General features: G+C 37.0%; 1 protein-coding gene across 1 annotated transcript; it reads right to left on the bottom strand.

Moving 5' to 3' along the window:
* Window positions 1-13,490: 13,490 nt before the first annotated feature.
* Window positions 13,491-16,777, bottom strand: LOC106072484 (uncharacterized). Its single transcript, XM_056004558.1, has 2 exons — window positions 16,617-16,777; window positions 13,491-15,595 (listed from the first exon to the last, which is right to left on the bottom strand). The coding sequence occupies exons 1-2, from the start codon at window positions 16,775-16,777 to the stop codon at window positions 13,789-13,791; spliced, it is 1,968 nt and encodes a 655-aa protein (XP_055860533.1). The 3' UTR covers window positions 13,491-13,788.
* Window positions 16,778-22,021: the final 5,244 nt, after the last annotated feature.

The raw sequence follows: 22,021 nt of genomic DNA, 5'->3' as shown, positions 1-22,021 counted from the left end.
CATTCTCACCAGATCCAAATGCCATTGAATGCACTCCCATTTACTTCAATTAAAAAAAAAGGTAAATAAAAGTAAAGGGACCTAGTCTATCCTCAATAATAATAAATGCAAATATCTTCATATATAATAAATGCAAATATCTTCATATGCAAATGAAATGCCTAGCCCTAATAAATGGAATGAATTATAATTATAAGGAATCGATAATCCGATATACCCACGGAAAATTTCCTTTTGTGATCATATCTCCTTAATGTATATGGTATTCCCAATCCCTTTCTATTCTCTGTAGTTATAATCCCTATTCTACCGAGTATTTAGAAAATCCACGGGTGGTGGGAACGGTTTTAAAACGCATATGAGTTATTTATATTATCTGCTCTAAAATATGTTACCGTTGGATAGGTACCCTATAGCCAGAATTATGTAATTAACCTCGTAATCATCACCATTACCTAGTAATATGTACTATATAGTAATGATAACTTTAAAAAAAATGTAATAATTTAGCATAGCATGTACATAATATTAGGAATTTAGGATAAGAGGCGCTTCAGTTTCTCTGACTGGGTTGATGAATATTTTATGTCGCATGTACAAGGGGCAATAACTTTTCCTTTCTCCAACTTGTCAGGTATCAGCCAGAGCTGGGCCTAAGTGATTTAAGAATGTCCACTGATACAGAAACAACACATAGGGCTACTGGAGAACTTAAGTCTTCTACATTCCTTGTTAGTCATGAGTAGTCTGCTAGTGAAGCATCGTAGCCCTGTGTGGGTGTAATACATATCTATGACATTTGCTTAGTATATGCCCTTCTCTAGAGATATGGTTCCTTTGGGTAATGGCAAACTAGCCATTGTATCAAAGTTAGTACTTTCCAACGGGTTTGGAGAGAGGGCTGTAAAAGGTACAGCAGCTATAAAACATAAAAAAAAAAAAAACATGATTTACAAATAGAAAAAAAAAACTAATAAAATACTCAGCAAGACTCAAAGATAGAGGCACATTTCTTATTCCATACGCTAGAACAAATTCTGTCTTAGTACCATTAAAGAATAGAATGGGTTACCTGAATTAGGAAAACCAACGACTTAGCAGACTATATTAGCATATGAAATGCGAGGATTTAATAATCTTATTTTTTAAAAAAAAAACGTCTGTAATATATACTTAAGATAAGAAGATAACCTCATCCAATTTTTTTTACATTTTTTGTTAACACAAACGTTATAATTTCAATAACACTCCTTCAATGAAATGTGTTTTTTTTTTCACATTTGTAACTAATGTATACTACTCATTTATGTAGCTTCTTCACTTAAGGGTTTGTGGGCAAGTTTTGACTATCTCACTAAAGAGGTCACCGGGTCAATAAAGTTTGAGAATCTCTGATCTATGGTGTTTGAGGAAACGGGATAAGCCAATGAGACTCTCGAGGTACAAGTTGCACACGCTGTAAAAACATATTGTACCTTCATAAACCGATGGTCAGAATTCTGCAGAAATAAGACTAGAGCTACTTTACCTTTTGCACTCGTATCCAGAAGTGTCTATAAGTTGAGTGATTTTACTAATGGTGTTACTGTAACCAAATGATTAGATGAGATTTTATGAATTTATTTATGTCCAGATTAAAGTACCTCTAAAATCAACAAGCACTCATTCGGTTTCTTTAATTGTGATGAGGCTTATTACGGGAGAATCTATATTGTATCAGCGGTGGCTGAGCGGTAAAACGCTTGATTTCCAAATCCAAAGTTCGAAGTCTGAACACGGGTTTAAATCATGGTGAAGATTTGGATTTTTAATTTAGGAATTTTCGTGCGCCTCGTGAGTCCAACCAGCTCTAATGGGTACCTGACACTAATTGGGGAAAAGTAAAAGCGGTTGATTTTTGTGCTGGCCACATGATACCCTCGTTAAACGTGGGTCACAAAAACTGATGACTTTTACAATACAATACAAAAAACAGAAATGAAAAAGTGGTTTTAGTGCTGGGACAAGTCCCAAAAAGCCCGTGGAGTCTGGGAGCACATAAGGCGCCCTGACCGCACTTCCCCGTGGTGGAGGCTGTCCAGGCCTGAGCAAGCTATTATAGCACAGTGCAGGACATGCCATTGTACTGTTGGCTCATATTTCTCGCGGCTTTGCCCAAATTTTGATTCACGGTGCCCCGCTGCGGGGAAGAAGAGGAAACCGTGCCTCATATTCTGTTTGACTGCCCCAGACTTGCTAATCTCCGTCTCGACAGGTCTGGGAAACCAAAAATTCTCGACCTGTATGGCGACATTTATGCACTACGCAAGACATCAGGGTTTCAGTCCAGGGCCTTTGCAAGAGAGGATTTGAGCCTCTCAAGCCCTTTCTCTAATGGAGTTTGATGATGATGATGATGATGACTTTTACATCCTCTGCCCTATAGATCGCAAGGTCTGAAAGAAGAAGAAGAGAAAGCAGACATCAACTTCCTTACAATGACCTATAATGTCGACTCTTTTTTTGTAACCGGAATCTGTGGTGTCCTTGTTCAGATATTGGTATAAGTTCTTCGTTTGATACTATTTCAAAAAGCTGCTCCGTATTAGTGTAGATTCCTCTATGATTGAGATCTGAGTTTGATCACGCTCTAAGGGGTTCAGTACCTAATCGGGAATATCCGAGTGAATTGTGTCTTCAAATCTCTGGTTTAGGTCATAGAATAGTACGTAATAGAAATATTGAACAGTACTTAGTATCGAGTTGATAATTATTAAAGGTATCCGATCGGCTAAACTGGCTTTTAGCGAAGAAATTATTTTAATTGTATACAATTTTCATCTTTGTGTGGAACCCCTGTGTTCGTCTTGCGGACGCCTGGGGGTCCGCGGAGCACAGTTTGAGAACTTCTGCCATAGATAGGTTGTGGGGTGGGGGGATGGCGGACGTTTCTTTTTCGTTCTGGGAAAATAAGCATCAAAAGAATTAAAGTTTAAAAGTCTGGCCATGCCATTTGAAACAGGTCGATTTGTACAATTATCTCTAGTTCAAGAATGATAGGAATCTCTTAACTGCAAACTCAGTTTAGATCAGTATTTTTAATTGACATCTGAACTCTGCTTTTATGTCTACAATTTTTTTTGTGTGCTTTGTTTTTATGCAAAACCTTTTTTTCTTCTTAAAATGAAGTCTTTTAATCAGAGTAAAAATGAAGTATGTATTTTGTGATGCACGCGAGAGATAAGGTACAAACAACAATGTTGTGGTAAATGCCGACGTTAGGTACTATTCCAAAGGCCCTCGCTTTCGGCGAGCAAGTCGGCGTGACAAATGTACCTTTCTAAAACGCTTTAAAGACAAGCTCAAGGGCAAGCGCCTGGCAGCAAGTGACCTACAAACGAATGTATTACAAGGATACATTGTCACCAAAAGGAAAGGTACCTCCGAAGACAAGCGATATTAAATGGATCCCTTAAAGTCAATGGTCTGAAATGCATCAGATGCATGCCTCTTGCTCCATTAAATAGCCGGGTCTGCATAGTCACACCCAAGTCTGCATAGTCACACCCAAGTCTGCATAGTCACACCCAAGTCTGCATTCTTGTTTGTCCTTCGAACACAAAACAAACCTTAAATTGTTTATGGTGAAGTGGTATACAATGTGGACTCAAGGATATAACATCAAGTAGTGCCTGGGCAGTTGGACATTGTTAAATAGTTAATGCAATTTTTCCTGCTTGTTGTTATTCAATACTAAGAATGAGCATGGCTGTACACAAAGCAGTGTATTATTTTCAGGATCACATCTTTTAAAAAGTAATTACACATTAAAATTTCCATTTATAGTTAGATCTTACTTTGTAACATAGTGTTCTATTTATCGAATTCTGAAATACAAATCAGAATTGATTGAACGAAATAATTGTAAAGTCTATGAATGTCAAACACATGGTTAACAAGTCTGTGAATATAGCTTTTGATTATTATTAGAAGAAATTTTTAATTTTTTTTTTACAAATCTTATATTAAATGACTCTGACTGTCTGGTACAAATAGTGTACAAATTGTGTACATATTATTTCTCCCACTTTCCATTCTCGGATCAGGTTGAAACTTATAAACATTACTTAATGTCCCTAACACAACACGAATCCATCACAAAAATAACCAACTAATTAATTAATTAGAGAATAATTACTTTGTTTGATATAGAATAAGGGAAATAAATAATACAGTATTGATATTTGCTGTAAATGTGCAGTTCTTTCCCTAATATAATCTGTTTTTATTTTGTTTGTTTTATTTTAAATTGACATTTACAGGTAAGTAGACATTCCGATTTCTCAAAGTGTAGAGAAACTTGATAGCTTTTGTTTTTCCAAGTGATAGATACACACTAGTAGGGAAAGACACAACTCATATTGATCAACTAGATTTCACATAATCTAAATATAAAGATATTTATTACATGATATGCTGATCAGATTAAAAACTTCAATGTGTCTAGTCTTTAAATTTTGTGATATCTTCAAAAAGTCATTTTCCGAGTGAAAAGAGACACGCATCTTTCCTTACTAAGAATGACTTTACTATCTCAAAATTACCGTTTTAGAGTAGAAAGAGTTGATCCGAAGGCTCATTCGAAATAGGCTTGTAACACTGACTGAATAAAGCGATCTGTCTGGAATAGGTCCAAGTCAATGTCTATAAAACAATACTTGCAATGTGTCAGGTACTTTGGACGCACGGACTAGAAAACTTGGCTGAGCACAACAGGAATCCCCGCCATATTCCTAAAGTTTACCAAGCAAAGTATGCGGGACTCGCCAATGATGAAACGGTGCCTGGATTTCTGACATTGTGGTGGGAGCTTTCTTGCAGCTCCGCACTGTGAATGCTCTCCCACTCCTTGAGACACTCCTACAAGAGTCTTAATTTTACTACCCATTTGGCCTAATGGTTTCCTCCAACGATCGTTTTCACCCGAGTGCCACATTGACCAAACTGTCAATGTCAAACTGACCAAGATCTTCAGTACTACTATTGATTGTGGCTTGAGCTCTACTTATAAGCTTTCCTTATGCTTCTTTTTAAACCTTTTTCTTTTTTTTTTCTCTTTCAGTGCACAATTAACAATTATAAAGTGTGCGTAGAAACTAGGTTTCCAGTGTGATTTAGTTTGAGTTTTTAGCTATTTTAAAATAGTTTTAAGAACAACGAATCAACAACTTGCAAAGCTTTACAATTTCATTCTGGCTAATTTGCTTTTATTTCCATAAATTAAACAAATGTATTGTCTCTGTAATTGAGGCAATCACCATAGCACTACAGACAGTGGAAAACAGAACAGGACACACACCACTATTAAATTACCACCTGAACAAAATAAACTCCACACAACTCCCCCTTTGCAGACACTGCGCCCACCCCTTTGAAACCGTAAACCATATCCTCTTTGAATGCCCCTCCCTAACCCACCTTAGGCAGACCCTACTTCCACTACAGCCCTACATAACCAACACCCTGTAAGGCAGTGCTGAACAACTGAAGAAAACAGCACACTATTTTTCCTTGGCACAATCTGCAAAAGAGCTCACAGCTCAGCAGCAATAAAGCTGGCTAGAAGAAGAAGAAGAATTGTCTTTGTAAAATCTAAAATCGCTTTTATTATCATATGTCATGAGTGGAAACGATACATTTTAAATGTTTGCTTTATGAATTTAAAAAAGTAGTGTTATGTTATCATTGTTCCATTTGACGTTAAGTAACCGGGTTAAAATATAGATATGACCCTTTTCTTTAAATATGACTTCAAAACACAGAGTGTAAAGCGCTTGGTTACCAAACCTAGGGTTTGAATCTCGGAGAAGACTGGGATTTTAAATCTCGAGATTTTATAAGTATTTATTTTTAGTAACTAGTTGCCCAAAAGGTTAGTAATTTTGTTACAAGCCTATTAGTGACCCCCTTTGGGTTACCAAAAAAGATACTTAGTTAATAATAATGAAGTCGCTTTGTTTTTGCAACCATTGTGACGTGTACTCCATAGATTGCAAGGTTGTAAAGGGAAATCACTTGACTTTAAATTCTCTCATTTTACATTGATGCAAGTTATTTCCCATTGTTTTCCTAAGAATACATTCTGACTGTCCTGCCATAAAACTCTTTCCAATGTATCAAACACATGACCTTGTCTATTTTCATTGCAAAATGACATTATTTTGTGCTGGTGCCTATGTACGAACAACGTACGATCAATGTTTTGAAGTTGAACCTTTTTTTTTAAAGAACAAAATGGCGGCATGTCACATGACTGTTAATCAAGGGGTGACAGAGGGACACTTCTTATCTATGGTATTTACCTTAAGTTTTGCAGCCAAGAAAACAATAGTCCACGCTTATCACACAGGGCCAGATAAATACAATCTTTGAGTGTACTCCAATGCTATGGAAGACCCGGGAGCAGTTGCTTAGATTATAGAAATATTTGCGTCAATAGCTTTAGGTTAGGTTTGTGATTGAATGAGCATAAGCTGTACAAAGGAAACATCTAAAATGACAACTTTAAAAATGCTGAATTTAGAAATCAAGGCCTCTCTGTAAATTCCTCTTGTTATAAGAATGATTGCTTTTTACAAATACATGTTTTTGTATCTTTTTTTGTATATGGATAAACAAAACAATGTAAGCTATAAAAGTTGCCAACTATAAAAAAAAATATTGAGCTACAAACAGAAGAAGAGATTAGAAATTGGATTCTGAAGGGCTGAAATATATAAACAAACAAAGAAACAAATCTTATCAGTACTTCCATTATTTTGTACACCAGAAACACCAGAAAAGCCATTTATAGTTTTCCCGCTACAGATGAGGATCTATAACAGTGAATTCAATTCCTTTTTGAATACAAAGAAACGTTTGAGTGGAGTGCGGTAATTCCCGTTGAGGGCGTGTTAAAAAAGACTTTTTTCTTTGATGTCACACGAAACAATTTCATTAATTTAAAAAAAAAAGGAGTAAGCCAACTTAAAATTTTAAATAATTAAATAATTTTGACAAGATTATAACGGTCAAACCAGAGATTTTAATGTGGCTAATTAGCTACTAATTTTCCCCCAAAGATATAGAACCTACATAAATAGTCAATTTTCTCAAGCGAATCTTTAAAGGCGTTTTCAAATTACCCGCCCAGCTTACCTCGTGTCAGCTGATAATAGAAATTTAAAAACAAAACAAAAAAACACAAACGGCAAATACAAAAAGTCAAATGATTAAAAGAAAGAACTCTTGCATATTCTGCTGGGCTCCAGAACATATTCCACTAAACTCCAAGATATATCCTGCTTAACTCTTGGAGATACTCCATACGCTAGAACAAATTCGTACCAGTGCTCCTTCTTCCCTAGTGACATTAAAGTATGGAATCAGTTGCCTGAATCAGCCGGGAAAACTAAAGACAGTTGAAGTCATTGATTAACATGCATGACTAGATGCATGAAATGCGTAGGACGTAATTATCTTTTTTTTTTTAAATAACGTCTGTAATATATAAGATGATAAGAAAGGCAAGGATAAGACATCATTAAAAGCACAAATTAGCATATCCTGGTAATTTATAAGAAATAAGATACTAAATGTGTTTCTTACCTGCAATCCCTTAGTAATAACACTTCCCCATTTCCTCCCCCCCAATCATTTATTTAAACTACCCTTTAGTCTAGCTGTAAGCCCTGTGTGTGTAATTATAACCCTTTGGCTAGGAGAACAAATGATCCCAAAAACATCACCCATAAATAACTTTACTCATTAAGTTAGTGTCTACAGTAAACCAGATTTAGGTTCTCGTGACTCGCTCATTGACAAAAAAAATTCCAGGAATAGATTTCAAGACAAATCTCTTTGGTCCAACACAGTATTGTCACTGTATAGTCACTGTATAGTCACTGTATAGTTACTGTATAGTCACTGTATAGTCACTGTATAGTCACTGTATAGTCACTGTATAGTTACTGTATAGTCACTGTATAGTCACTGTATAGTTACTGTATAGTCACTGTATAGTCACTGTATAGTTACTGTATAGTCACTGTATAGTTACTGTATAGTCACTGTATAGTCACTGTATATTCAGGCCACCGAGGACATGTTTAAATTATGGGATACTTTCTTGTTGTTAAGAAACACTTGTAATCTCTACTAGATCTACCAATACAATACAGTAGTGCAGTGTATAGCCAAGCGTAGCCTCTTTACGATTATAACACGAGTGAAACTAACGAAGCCATGGTGAAGATTTTTACAACTTCAACAGGACCTTCTTTTCAAATGCATAAAATTTACAAAAAAAAAATAAAAAAAAATAAGAAATGTTTTAAAAACAACAACAATGAATTAAACGTAGTTGTATTAATTAGTTTGTATTAGTCATGTAATGAAATGTGTAATAGGTCTAGACTAGCAATAATAAAGTTGCTTTGTTGTGTAATAGGTCTAGACTAGCAATAATAAAGTTGCTTTGTTGTGTAATAGGTCTAGACTAGCAATAATAAAGTTGCTTTGTTGTGTAATAGGTCTAGACTAGCAATAATAAAGCTGCTTTGTTGTGTAATAGGTCTAGACTAGCAATAATAAAGCTGCTTTGTTGTGTAATAGGTCTAGACTAGCAATAATGAAGCTGCTTTGTTGTGTAATAGGTCTAGACTAGCAATAATAAAGCTGCTTTGTTGTGTAATAGGTCTAGACTAGCAATAATAAAGCTGCTTTGTTGTGTAATAGGTCTAGACTAGCAATAATAAAGCTGCTTTGTTGTGTAATAGGTCTAGACTAGCAATAATAAAGCTGCTTTGTTGTGTAATAGGTCTAGACTAGCAATAATAAAGCTGCTTTGTTGTGTAATAGGTCTAGACTAGCAATAATAAAGCTGCTTTGTTGTGTAATAGGTCTAGACTAGCAATAATAAAGTTGCTTTGTTGTTGCGACCGTTGTAACATTCATCTGCAATTCCTTTGCAACTACCCTTCCCCTATTCTCCCCCCCCCCTCTTCATCATCTATTTAGGCAAAAAATGTAGGTCAAAGCTGGGGCTGCGCAGCCAAAGGAAATACTGCATTTCTCACAAATCTTTGGACTCGAAGACAAGCCTTATTAGTATTATTAGTCTAGCTGTAAGCCCAGATTGAAATTGCTTCCCTGTGTGTAATTGTAACCCTTGACTAGAACAACAAATGGTCCCAAAAGCGATTGTGAAGATTTTTACAACTGAGACAGAACCTTCTGTCTAAATGCATGAGATAAACAAGAAAAACATAAGAAATACTAAAAAAAAAGCTTTTATTTAAAAGTAATTGTATCATATTAGTTTGGATCAGTCATGTAATGAAATTTGTAAGAGGTCTAGACTAGCACTAATAAATCTGTGCGATTATCAATATTTATACCAATAGTTTTTGTTTATCGCGATTTCATACATTTACGCCATGATTACATGACCTGCCTGGACCTGTTGGAAAGGGTTGGGGTACCTGAGTGATCGGTTTTTTAAATGCATTAAAAAAAGAAATTGATAGACGACCTGAATTCGAACTCGATGGCTAGATCAAAGTTTTTTTTTTTATTATCTGTTGTTAGTTTCAAACTTTTCTCTCCACAAAGCATAAATCGGACTAATTTAACTTATACTACTTTATCAGTCAAGTAGGCCTACTCTTTTTTATTCTTATTTTGTCATGTAAAAGAAATAATTGTGCGAAATTTTAGCTTAATACGAGATTGGTTGTGGGAGAAATAACGTTTACAAACTGTTAACCAAACAGAGTGAGTCATGGGCGTAGCCGGGGGGGGGGGGTTCTTGGGGTTCAAACCCCCCCCGAAATGAATCCCCCCCCCGCCCTGGGGGGGGGGGGACGGAATTAAGTGACTTTTTTTTGCTTTCATGTTTATGTTAGGTGAGATTTTAATACTAAATCATCACTTACCACAGCACAGCCGAGGCAGTTTTGAGTTAAAAACCCTCTACCAGGGGATTTTGAGTTTAAATCCCCCTACCAGGGGGTTTTGAGATTTTAAAAACCACTATCAGGTGGTTTTGAGATACAAATCCCTCTACCAGGGGGCTTTGAGTTTAAACCCCCCTACAGGGGGTTTTGAATTTTAAACCCCCTACCAGAGGTTTTTGCAGTTAAATCCCCCTCTTCTATAAAACAAAACAAAAAAATGCAAACAACAATCCCGAAATTCCAACAGCACAGTTGAGGAAGATTTTGATTTTAAAAACCTCATCCAAAATTTACGATAACCCCATCTTCAATATAAAAAAAAAAGCAAATTACACACTCAAAATTCTATGAGCGTAGCCAAAGGGGTTTTGAGTTTAACCCCCCTCCCCCTTCCAGTTGGGGTTTGAAGCTAAAAAGTACCTCTTCGATATAAAAAAAAGCAAATTACACACTAAAAATTCTATGAGCGTAGCCAAAGGGGTTTTGAGTTTAACTCCCCCTCCTCCAGATGGCTTTTTCTTTAAAGTTTAAAACCCCTCCAGATGGTTTTGAGTTTAAAATTCCCCTACAGAGCGTTTAGAGTTGAAAACCTCTCTCTTCAATATTATTTTAAAGCAAACTACAGTCACCAAATTCTATGATCGTAGCTAAATGGGGTTTTGAATTAAAAACAAAACAAAAAAAAAACCAGAGATTTTTTAGTTTAAAACCCCTCAGATGATTTTGACGAAAAAACTTTACTTTTCGATATAAAATCTAAAGCGAAATACAGGCATTTAATTCCAAGAGCGTAGTCAAGAAAGGTTACAAATTTCTACCAGTGGCTTGGGCTCCATTAATTAAGTGTGAATAGTCTTCTGCCGAAATTGAAAATCATTAAATGTGTCTCAACAAAGATGGCTAAGACAGATTTTAGGAGTCAGTCATAGAGATCGGGTCTAAATCAAAGAAATCCTATGCCGAACTGTGAGTCGAATCCTTAGTAAGGTTGTGACAGAGCGTCGCATGAGGTTTTGCGGGACATGTTTTCCGACAAAATGAATTACGCAAAATAAGAGTTGCGGAAACAGCTTGCCGGAAAATGCGCCCAACGGCGCGAGAGGGTCTAAGTCAGTAAGAATAGCACATTAGGTTTTTGAAATAAATCTTTTTAATAGCAAGATAATGCACTGTAGATACCTCAGAATATGCATTTTGTTGGCTTTCAATACCAGAAATAGTGCTCGGCGGCGCTGCGAACTCCCCCAGACCCCCTTGCTAGCAAGGGCGGGGAGTCTACAATAAACAATAAACGTCTTCCGATAAGGTCAGAATGTAATAAAGATTAATTATGTACACACACACACACACACACATATAAAAAAAATTTCCGCGGGGGGGGGGTAGGTAGGGGGGGTATCCCCCCCTAAAACCCTCCCCGAAAAGAAATCTTGGCTACGCCCATGGAGTGAGTTGATATAAGTTTTGTAAAACAAATAAAGGCAGAAACAGAAATAGGTACCACCGCGATGACCTCACAAGGCGAATACAAAACTGTAAAGCAGATAAGCCTATTGAAAGATTGTGCACGCTTACAATCTTCTAACTTCAATCCGCTTATTCGGAGCAAACCCTATGATAACCGAAACCAATCCTATTTTACACTACTATTATATAGTTAAATCCGGTTAATTGGTGTGATGTGATTCTATTCACTGGATTCAACTATTTATATTTGAAGGAGAAGAAATAGAAAAACTAAGTTTTCGAAAAAGACTTGTAGATATCGTGTATTATATATAATGACTTTGACAAACTTTGTAAGAGGCAGAGACTATTGTCAACAACTCCTGGCACTTTTACTCAGTAAAATTTAAATGTTCCGTATAGAGTCTATAAAACAAGTCCATTCTAATTTGTCATATATGTCCAGAACGTTATACAGTAAAGTTTCTCAGACCTGGTGTTCTATAGGGCAGATGACCATTTGTTTCTATGGCCAACGGTTAATAAGCAGGGTGCCATGTGGTCAGCACAACAACCAACCATCTTTAGTTTCCACAACTAAAATCAGGTACCCATTAGAGTTGGGTGGAGTGGGGCGCCCTAGAAATCCCGAAAATCACAATCCCTAATTTCACCGAGATTCAAACCCAGGACCCACGATTTCGGAAGGCAAGCGCTTAACCACTCAGCCAGCGTCCCCTTTCAAAACGTTCTAATCACTTTACATATTTGAGTGCCAGATTAATCTTGAGTCAATTGATTAGTAAGACTCGTGTTTAAATAATGATAATAAAACAGCTAACGTGATCAGTATAGTTTTAGTGACAAGCCATACAGCGAGGCAACTATAAGAGAAGACAAAACAAGAGTTGACACCAATCAAGTATTTATAGCAAGGCGGCAGGTTAATTTATAATGTTAGGGAAATAATAGACAAAGGGAAGTAACTGAAAACTGACTTGATTATCTGCCCTTTGCTTTCAATGACAGAGAGCTAATATATGATTATAGAAATGCATATTTACTTCCTTCCACCTTCCAAAAAAATGACCAAAGATCATAGTTTATGGGCTGGTATGGGCTTGTCTAATAAAGCCATAATGTATCTACAGGTCTAAAGAGGACATTTAAAAAAAAAAATCAATCATTACAAATGTTGCATCGCTTTGAAACAAACAAATATCAGAGGTATGATGAACATTTAAGTAAAACCTTTTTTTTTTCCTTGATGACTAATTGACATGGCAAGAGCTCGATCTAATTACATTGCACAGTGTACAGGTGGATTGGACACACACGCACACACAAACATACACACTTATCAAAGAAAATTAGACTAATATTATTCCCCCTCCCCTCTCTCTCTCTCTCTCTGTCACTCTCGGTACATATAAATTCAATAATGAGGTCAGGATTCTTACATAAAACATAATTAAGTAAAAGTCATGACTTCTTTATAAAGTCGAGGATTAAAAGAACAAATATGTCGTTAAAAAGGTAGTAACAATGGTTGTATACAAGATTTGTTATAAATCCTCTCATAAAAATGTAGACAAGCTCCCCTTTCAGACCTTATCATCTATAGCAGCGGTTCTCAACCTTTTATGCATGGCGACCCCTTTTTACAATCCCCCACTCTGCCGCAACCCCTCCCCCCCCCCACATACACACACAGCAATGGAAGAGTAGATAAAAACAATCCATATTTTCGATGGTCTTAGGCGACCCCTGGCAAATCGTCAATCGACCCCCAAGGGGGTCGCGATCCACAGGTTGAGAACCCCTGATCTATAGGGCTGTTGATATTAAGTAATACAAGATTTAATATATATCGTCTTATAAAAATGGTTGTGTACACAATTTGTTTTAAATCTTCTTGTTTGCATTACAATAGTGAATCTACTGCTTCTTCGTAATCAGATATGAGTACCATATCCATTCTTAAGTTGACCAAAATGAATTTGAAATCCAAATCTCGTCTGTGCATGCTTATATTCAGGGCGGCAGGTGGGTGGGGGGTAGAGGTAGAGGCTCGTTCAGTATCATTATGTTCCTTTTTTATTTAGCGAATCTTCTAGTCTTAGTCCTATACAACTCAAAAGCTTCAATGTTGGCAGCTCCACGCAATGAAATGTCACAACGCCTAATACAAGGGCAACAGCTTATTACATCCTTATTTTTCGAAATAATGCAATAAGTTGCACTCCCGATAGGTCTACAGTTGAAACTATTTTTTAGCTTTAAGTGTATCAACAATTCTAAATTAAACTCTTCATACGGTGTATGAAATGAAGCTCGCAGGTACGATTAAGATTATGTATTCACCTGGTCAACACATTTTTTCTTCACTTAATGACCTGGTCAGAGAGAACGCATCTTTTTCTTTCTCTAGCTCGAAATAAATGTGCTTTTTGTTCGGCAAACTGGATGCAGCTAAAGCATCACCCGTGAAACTGGACATTGACGAGGCGCCACCTTCAGCCTGCATAGACGTCCAATTAGAAACCTCCCTTATCTCTGGTGGCATCTCCACCAGCAGTGTCCCGTATTTAAAATTGACGTAGCCTGACCTCATTGCGCTGTCACTAAGCAAGTCCGGATTTACAAGTTCGTTGCTGTAGAATTCTTCGCCCACTATAGACACGGAGGATTGAGCATAAAGGTGGGTAATCGAGTATGGTTTTAACCTTCTCTTGGAAGGATCAGTTGTGTCCCTTTCACTCTTGAGTTTGTTGTATGGGTTTGTTAAAACGCGAACTGTTTCGTTAAGTCTCGAATATGCATGAGGGAGTACAGTTATTTTTTCGCCGACCGTAGCATAAGAAGCTGATGTTACTGGCCGAGCCTGGAGCTCTCCACTGAATGAACCATCGTCCGTTATTGCTTTGTATTTCGCATGATTTGAAAAATCATAATCATCGTACAATAGATCTGTTCGATTAGTATCCACTTTGGCGTAAATCATTCCGTCTCCAGTCATGGAGATAGGGGTAACACTATTTTGGAAGCAATTGAAATTCCCAGATCCAGAAATTGAAGAAACACTCTGGGCCTCTGCATTATTATTTGTGGTTATCGGAAAAGTACACCCTTCAAATTTTGACTTTGCATTGCGATGATTTTGCCGATGGTAAGTATTAAAGGTGTTATCATTAATGTCAAACAGGAAGCCGTTGTTGACAACGCTGACGCTCTCTTTCGTAGCATTGGCGGCTTTTCTCTTAGCGATGAGCCACTCTTGGGAAGAACTGTGAGAATGAAGGTCTGAAGAAAACTCTGACAGTGAAGAGCTATCCCCTTGAGATAGAGATTGAAGAATATTTCTATGCTGGCCTCTTTGGTTCCCAGAGCGTAGTCTGTATTGCAAAGTCGTATTTGGATCAGCAGTTACTGTCAGGGATGGAGTTTTGTGCTTGTCCTGATTCTTGCGTCGCTTCCTACAGATTATAATTCCAATGGTGATTAATCCAAGTGTTAATAACAGAATAGCTATAATAATAACGATTAGAATGATAATTTTCCCATCTTTATTTACGCCTGGAAATGGCTGGTTGTTCTCTGTGTGTAATTTAGGAACTGTGTTCGAGCCTCGCAGCGCTGCGCTTGTGCCACTTATGTTGAACGCTCTGGTTGAGGTGTAGACGAAGCTCGGAGAAGTGGATGTCGCTATTTGGTTGGTCGAAAGCGTTTTTACTGTCGTGCGCAGGAAGGGTGGAGGTGTATTGATGACATTTTTGGGCAAGGAAGCATTGGTGCATTCTTGACTGCACTGGGAGAAAGACACATATCTGTTATCTATTTTCTGACGGATCCTCCCTGGGTAGAGCCAGTAAATCCCTGCGAACCCCACCTCGCAGTGGTCTCCGTGGACCAGGTTGACAGACTCGCATAGCTCCAGGTTGTCGCAGAGGTTCTCGCTCTTCTTCAGCCTGATGCAGCCAATCATCTGGTCCAAGTTGAAGGAGGTGGGAATGGTGCAGACAAAGTTTTTGGAGAAGATTTGTCTTTGGGTGCTGTTTGCAGAGCTTGGGAACCTGGACACGCTGATCATCCTTGTGATGTAGGTGAAGGCAATGTCTCTCTCCAGTAACACAGTACAGCTTTGATCTTGGTAATCACATAGACAAGTGTAGAACCTATCCACAAAATTAAAAAAAAACACTTTCTAAAACGTTAAAGTCTAGGATATTTAAATATAAGAAAACTTAAAAACCTAATCAAACATATAGGTTAACATTTTGCTAGATTTAATTCTTATTTAATTAATAGAAATTTTTGTTTATGTTAAATTCACTTTCCATTTTAGAAAATTTACGTAATTATAAAGTCAAAAAATATATTTCAGCTAGCATTCCAAACTAGATAACTTATATAAATTAAAAAATACAAAAACAACAAGGTAGCATCTTTTTACAAGGCTTATGTCAACTCACTTTATTCGCCTGTCTGGTAAAAAGTTTGAGTAAGTTATTTCTCCCTCACCCATGGTCGGATCAAGTAAACAAAATGCAACATTTTTTTTTATTGGCGTAGACAATACATGAATAAATAAATAAAAATAAGCTGTTATTGTCGATTGATTACTGGTTATTATTCATTTTGTTTGATACCAAATAGGTAAATAATCCCGTTGGTATTTACAGGTATGGCCACGTAAGCTAGTCCGTGCGTCAGGGGTGTCCGGCCATTGGAAATGAGCTTGGACCTCTTCCTCTTTGTTCAATAAGGCTTCCAAGCGTGACCTCCGTGAAGGTGCCATTCCAAGCCTAGAGGTTCAAGAGTTTTGGCTCAACTCTATTGACAGTAAAACAGATTTGCTTTCTCTTGTAAGAATAAGGTGAAGAGTTACACATAAGAAATAGCTATCTGTTGTTGTTTTTTTTTATTGCGCTTCTGTTACGGTCGAGTGCTAGAAGTGAAACTCGCAATAATCTTCTAACAAAATGCACTGTAAAAAGTAACAACCACCTTGAGTAGGCGAACAAATTTAAATATGAAATATCTATGATACAAAAATAAAATATATATGTCAACAGTCTAAAAATTCAAAATCACTCTCTATAGGCATTTCTATGTTAAAAATCCACATCGAGTAAGCCCACAAAAATACAAAATATGAAACAACTGTGGTAAAACAATCAGGTATTTGTATCCTACTGATTTAACATCTCCATGGAGAATTCAATGGTGTACAATTCATTCATGTGTAACGTGAACACAGCATCTGTACATCTGACGTGATCCAGCCGTGATAGATACAGCAGAGTCACGAGAGACCACGTCGACAGTCTAACCATGCTTAGAGCTTTCAAACGCATTTCTGAAACATAATGAGGAAAAACAATTTTATTAGATCTGGGAGTGCTGATGCAAATAATTAATAATCAGTACAACTATTACATTTGCTATTGCTGTAAACCTGTTCCTGCTAACTCATCATTTTTTTCCACGTGGGAACTAGTCTGATATGTGTTTATGCTGTAGTGTGTAAAATGTTGCAACAGTCTGGAGTGTGTTAGTGTGCTTAGGGACATTTGTTTTTGGATTTCTCGATTGAGGATTGTGGCAAGGCCTGCCTCGGATAATCGGAGGCCATAAGTGAATTGAATTTGGTGTCACTAAATAAAATATAAATCGCGTGATTACTGTCAATTTGTGGGAGAGAACTAGACAAAAGCCCATAGCCCAAGACATCATAAAACGAAAATGGAGCAGGATAGGACACACCCTGCGAAAACCAGCTACTAATGTTGCAAGGTAAGCACTCGATTGGAATCCGCAAGGAAAGAGGAAAGTGGGCAGACCCAAGCAAACCTGGAAGAGGTCAGTCATCAGTGAAGCTGAGAGTACTGGAATGACATGGGAACAGATAAATAAAGTTGCTCAGAAACCGAGTTCGGTGGAGAGGTGTGGTTGCGGCCCTATGCTAACCTGGGAGTGCACAGGGTTAAGTCAATTAAGCCAGTCACGCAATTTATAAAAAAAAAAACCTGCCTGGTTCAATTTCTAAATCGACAAATAACTAAAATTTTGATAACACAGTTTCCGTATAAGAGACAGCGTTACACTAGAGAACATAAAAGTCACAGTACTCCACTTTATGTTAAGAGATCTGTTCCAAGTTTCGCAATTTTCTGTCTAGTTTCTCGTAGTTCTATGCAAGGCCCTCACTAATTGGAGGCCCTAGGCGGCTGACTAGTTTACCTATGCCTAAGACTGGCCCTGATTGAAGATTGTTTTCTTTTTGTGTTTGTTGATCACTGGATGTGAATTCGATTTGAAGTAATTTAAAGTATTTCTTTTAAAGGAATTATTGACTCATTTGGCTACAACTGGATAGTACTTCGACGAGAGGTCTGCAATAGGAGTGGTAGCGGCGTCCGAGGAATCGGTGAGTTATTTTTACAAAGCTTATATCAACTCACTCTGTCTATATGTCCCTCTGTCTGGTAAAAGATGTGTATACGTTATTTCTCCCACACCCATTCACGGATCTAGTTGAAACTTTGCACAACTATTTATTGGCATAGATCAGCGATGCCCAAAGTACGGCCCGCGGGCCAGAACCTGCCCGTGACGTGGTTCCATCCGGCCCGCTGAAACGTCGGCACAAAAAAGTAGAAAATCCCCCCCCCCCCGCTTTTTAAAAAAAGTTGAAGATGTATAATTACTTTCGTTAGGGCCCTCACTTTTTCTTTGATGGATTGGTACCGTAACCTTTAACGAGTATGCGACTATGAGTTAATGAAATGGAACTCTGAATGTAGAATCTACCAGGGAAAGTGAATGGATCTTTTTTTGTGGAATATGATAATAAGCCAACATATTTGTTTTGTAAATAAACTCTGGCTGTTTCAAACACAACAACATATACAGCGGCATTATAAAACAAATATGAAGGCCTTCTTGGTGTGTGCCACGTAGGCCTATAAAAGGTTGGTTCAACTACGCCCAAGAGATTGGAGGATCGATGGCAATATTTACCAAAAAGAGACAAGAAAATAAGTTGATGGTAAATGTTGCTCACATTTTAAGTAGAGAAATGAAGCCATTTTTAGAAGCGTAAAAAAAAGACAGACTTTAAATATCCCATTAATTAATGTAAGTACTAAATCCATTAGTTTCAAATAGTTGATGTCGCTTTTTGGACCTTTTTGTTGATGTGGCCTGCAACACGCATGTCTAAAGTTAAAATGGCCCCTCAGGTCAAATTAGATTGAGCATCACTGGCATAGATGATAAATGAATCAATAAAAAGTAACCAGTGTTGTTTGATACCAGCAAGAGAAACTAATCCATCAGCATTCGCAGATAGGGCTAACATTGTTGTGTTTAGTCCCCTTAAATAATTGTTAACGCAATTCTCCCTCACACATTCTCCGTTCTAGTTGATACTTTAAACAATTATTTATTGCAACTGACAAAACGTGAGTCAATAAACAAAAATGCTCAATTAGTCCATTAATTATTGGTAATTAATTATTTTGTTTGATATTGAATAAGGGAAATTACTGGTACCTTAATGATAGATATATTTTTAAGGGCGAGTTCTACCCCTATAGTTAAGCTTTTTTTAAACAGTGGATTGAATCTTGTTTTATTGTTTCAACCCATGGCCTAACAGTATTTCAAGTTAGTAATTCTCTTAAGGTTCTTGCAATCATACTGTTTCAGTCTTGCCATAATTGTGTAGGTAAAACTAATGAAACTCAAAATACTTTCATGTAGATTTATATTTAATGTTTTTTTTGTTTTTTTTTAAAGGAAATGTCAGAATTTGCGCTATTCAATTTTAGCTTAATCATCATTAGGCCTCTTTTCTTTGCCTCTTTTTTGGGCTTTATGTGCCTCTTTTATGGGCCGTCTTGCCTCTTTTGTGGGCTTTTTTTAATAGGTTTTTATTTGTAAGTTCTCATAATTCACAAGTATTAAATCATAAACAATTGAAAAGTGATTAACCTAAAAATATAATAATAGTAATAGAAATATTATTTCATATCAAAGACATACTACCTATCCATTGAAACCACTAGAGATAGAAAAATGATACAAGTATTCTCTACCCCAGAACAATCAACACAATATCAAATATCCCTGACCCCCAACACCCCATTTCTGGAATACTACCTGAGTATTGTACAAGTATATGAAAATCAAACTAGATAATTAATTACCCTAATATCCACTATTTACCTAAATGTCAATTCTAAGTGATTAGGATCAAACACCTTATTATTATGTAGAGCTTTGAGCCAGCTAGCCCAAACAAGATTCCTGTATTCGGAAACAGCCACGTTTAATTTTTTAGTTTTGGCAGCTTGTTTAAAACAATAGACTAGTTAACATTTACATAGTTGCCACAGTTAGCTTATAGTAAGTCCCTTACAGTACTTTTAATTTTAAGGAATAATGGACATTCCAAATACATGTTTCTCATTATCTGCATTTTCAAGATGGCATAATTTAATGTTACATTTGGAAAAGATTTTTTAATGAAAGAAGATTAAAATGCAATTAAAGAAAATTTGCTTAATAAACTAAAATTATTAATATTAATAAACTTAAAACAGGTATTTGAAATGACAACAAATTTCAATTTAAAAAAACTATCAAGGTTTAAGTGAAACAAAGCCATGACTTGTTAAGTAAATATTTGGATAAAGGTGTAATATAGGGCATCAGCGAAATAATGGTAATTGCATATTTATCAATGAAAGCTTTCTGTTGGTTTATAACTGCATTGTTCGTTTTGATTAGTAAGACCCAAGAAAATAGTTTTTCAGTTTAGAAAGAGATAATCCTATGAAATATAGAAAACAAAAATACAAACTTGACCATACAAATACATAGACTTACGTGACTGGTTTTCGAACTCTAAACATCTAAAAGCACCTTAACAACTTTATCACTCAAGTCTTGGTAACTTTGGGACATTTTCTAAACATCAGTCCTGCTAATTAAACAACAAACGGACATTTCTTTTTGTTTGGGACAAACTCGCTTCTGTTTGAAATACGCATTCTTTTTTTTTTTTTTTTTAACCCTCCCCTGTTTCTATACTTACCTGATGGAGTGAGGCGAAATAGGGTCACAGAGGGGAAGAGAGGGCCGCATGGGAGGACAATCCTAGGTACGTGACTTGAGACTGGGCCCTTCATCAGGTGAATGGTCAGCGGTGAATAGACCCTCACCCCGTGCTACTAGACGCGCTTTTTGTCTGGCCTACTTTGCTGAAAGATAAATAAATGGGGGTCTCTGATTTCGTGCACACTTCCTTTACATTTTTTTAACTCAAAAAGACAAGATGAATGAATTTGATAGAGGGGGCGCGTCTCGGGGAATAAGGGGGATATGTACAGACTACATTTTGTGACTTTCATTGATAGCCTCCAAGTCTATTTCACAATATTTCACATCCTTCACATTTTGTGTCTCGCTGTCCAAGGGGCGCGTCTCGGGGAATAAGGGGATATGTACAGACTACATTTTGTGACTTTCATTGATAGCCTCCAAGTCTATTTCACAATATTTCACATCCTTCACATTTTGTGTCTCGCTGTCCAATGCCACAGTCTTTCCCCTGACTATCACACCGACTCTGAAATGTTTACAGCCAATAGGTTATTGTTTGTAGACTCGGCAACAATCAACTGTAAACTTGTCTGACTTATTTAACATCTCGATCTAATAGAGCAGTGTTTCCCAAACTGTGATATGTGGAAGAGTCGTGTTCCTTGAGGCCTGAATAGGTGTTCAACGAACGACTGGAATAATGAATTAGTTTGGCCATCACGTGAATTAATCTCTCTAAAACATAAGCAAAGAGTACCACTAAATACTAGGAAGGTGCGAAGTGGTCCGTTAAGAAAAAGTTTGGGAAACACTGTCTTAGAGTATATAAGTCCCAAGATTAAGAAGGAGTTCAGTAATTAAAGAGCCTACCCAGTCCTAGCTGTGATTTACATGTTTGTACACATCCAGCAGAGACATTACCGTTGTCAGCCGGTGGTCGGTTTAGTTGAAAGCGTGTTCTAGTAGTCTATTTTTTTTTTTACAAAGATTAAATCAGCTCACTCTGTCTGTCTACCTGTCTGTCCGTCTGTCAGGTAAATAGTTTAAACACGTTATTTCTCCTGTTCTGGCTAGCATTTAGTGTAACTTCACTGCTATTTCATTCACTATTCCACATTAGCTAAACAACATTAAAGGTTAACAATATAAACTTGATCAAGACTTTCTACTGCTGTGAATGGTGTGGGAAGCGTGGTCGAGAGGCCAAGTGCGCTTGAGCTTGGCTTGGCTTGGCTACCTAGAAGGGGGCTCGAGGTTCGAGGTTACTGAGCTCCTAAAAGCAGCACGGAACACCAACTCCTAGATACCCCCTCCCCCTCCCCCCACTGGTCCACAATTGAGATTGGACCAAAAGCGCTCTGAGCATGCTATAAGCATTAAAGTAGCGCTATGTAAAAAGCTATAATAATGATACATTTATTCATAACTGGGAAGTATGTCTCGTCTTCTTATGAGTCGCTATTTATTTCTCTATACTCACTAAACAACCT

Source organism: Biomphalaria glabrata, chromosome 11 (genome assembly GCF_947242115.1).
Source record: "Biomphalaria glabrata chromosome 11, xgBioGlab47.1, whole genome shotgun sequence".
NCBI classification, from domain to species: domain Eukaryota; kingdom Metazoa; phylum Mollusca; class Gastropoda; family Planorbidae; genus Biomphalaria; species Biomphalaria glabrata.
Note: the sequence above shows the minus strand (reverse complement) of the source record. Positions and strands in the feature narration are given on the sequence as shown.

Excerpts from the sequence above, each read along its gene's own strand:
- LOC106072484 (XM_056004558.1), bottom strand. The coding sequence starts at position 16,777 with ATGCGTTTGAAAGCTCTAAGCATGGTTAGACTGTCGACGTGGTCTCTC. Across the intron at positions 15,596-16,616 it reads TCCATGGAGATGTTAAATCA|GTTCTACACTTGTCTATGTG; the intron begins GTAGGATACAAA and ends TTTTGTGGATAG.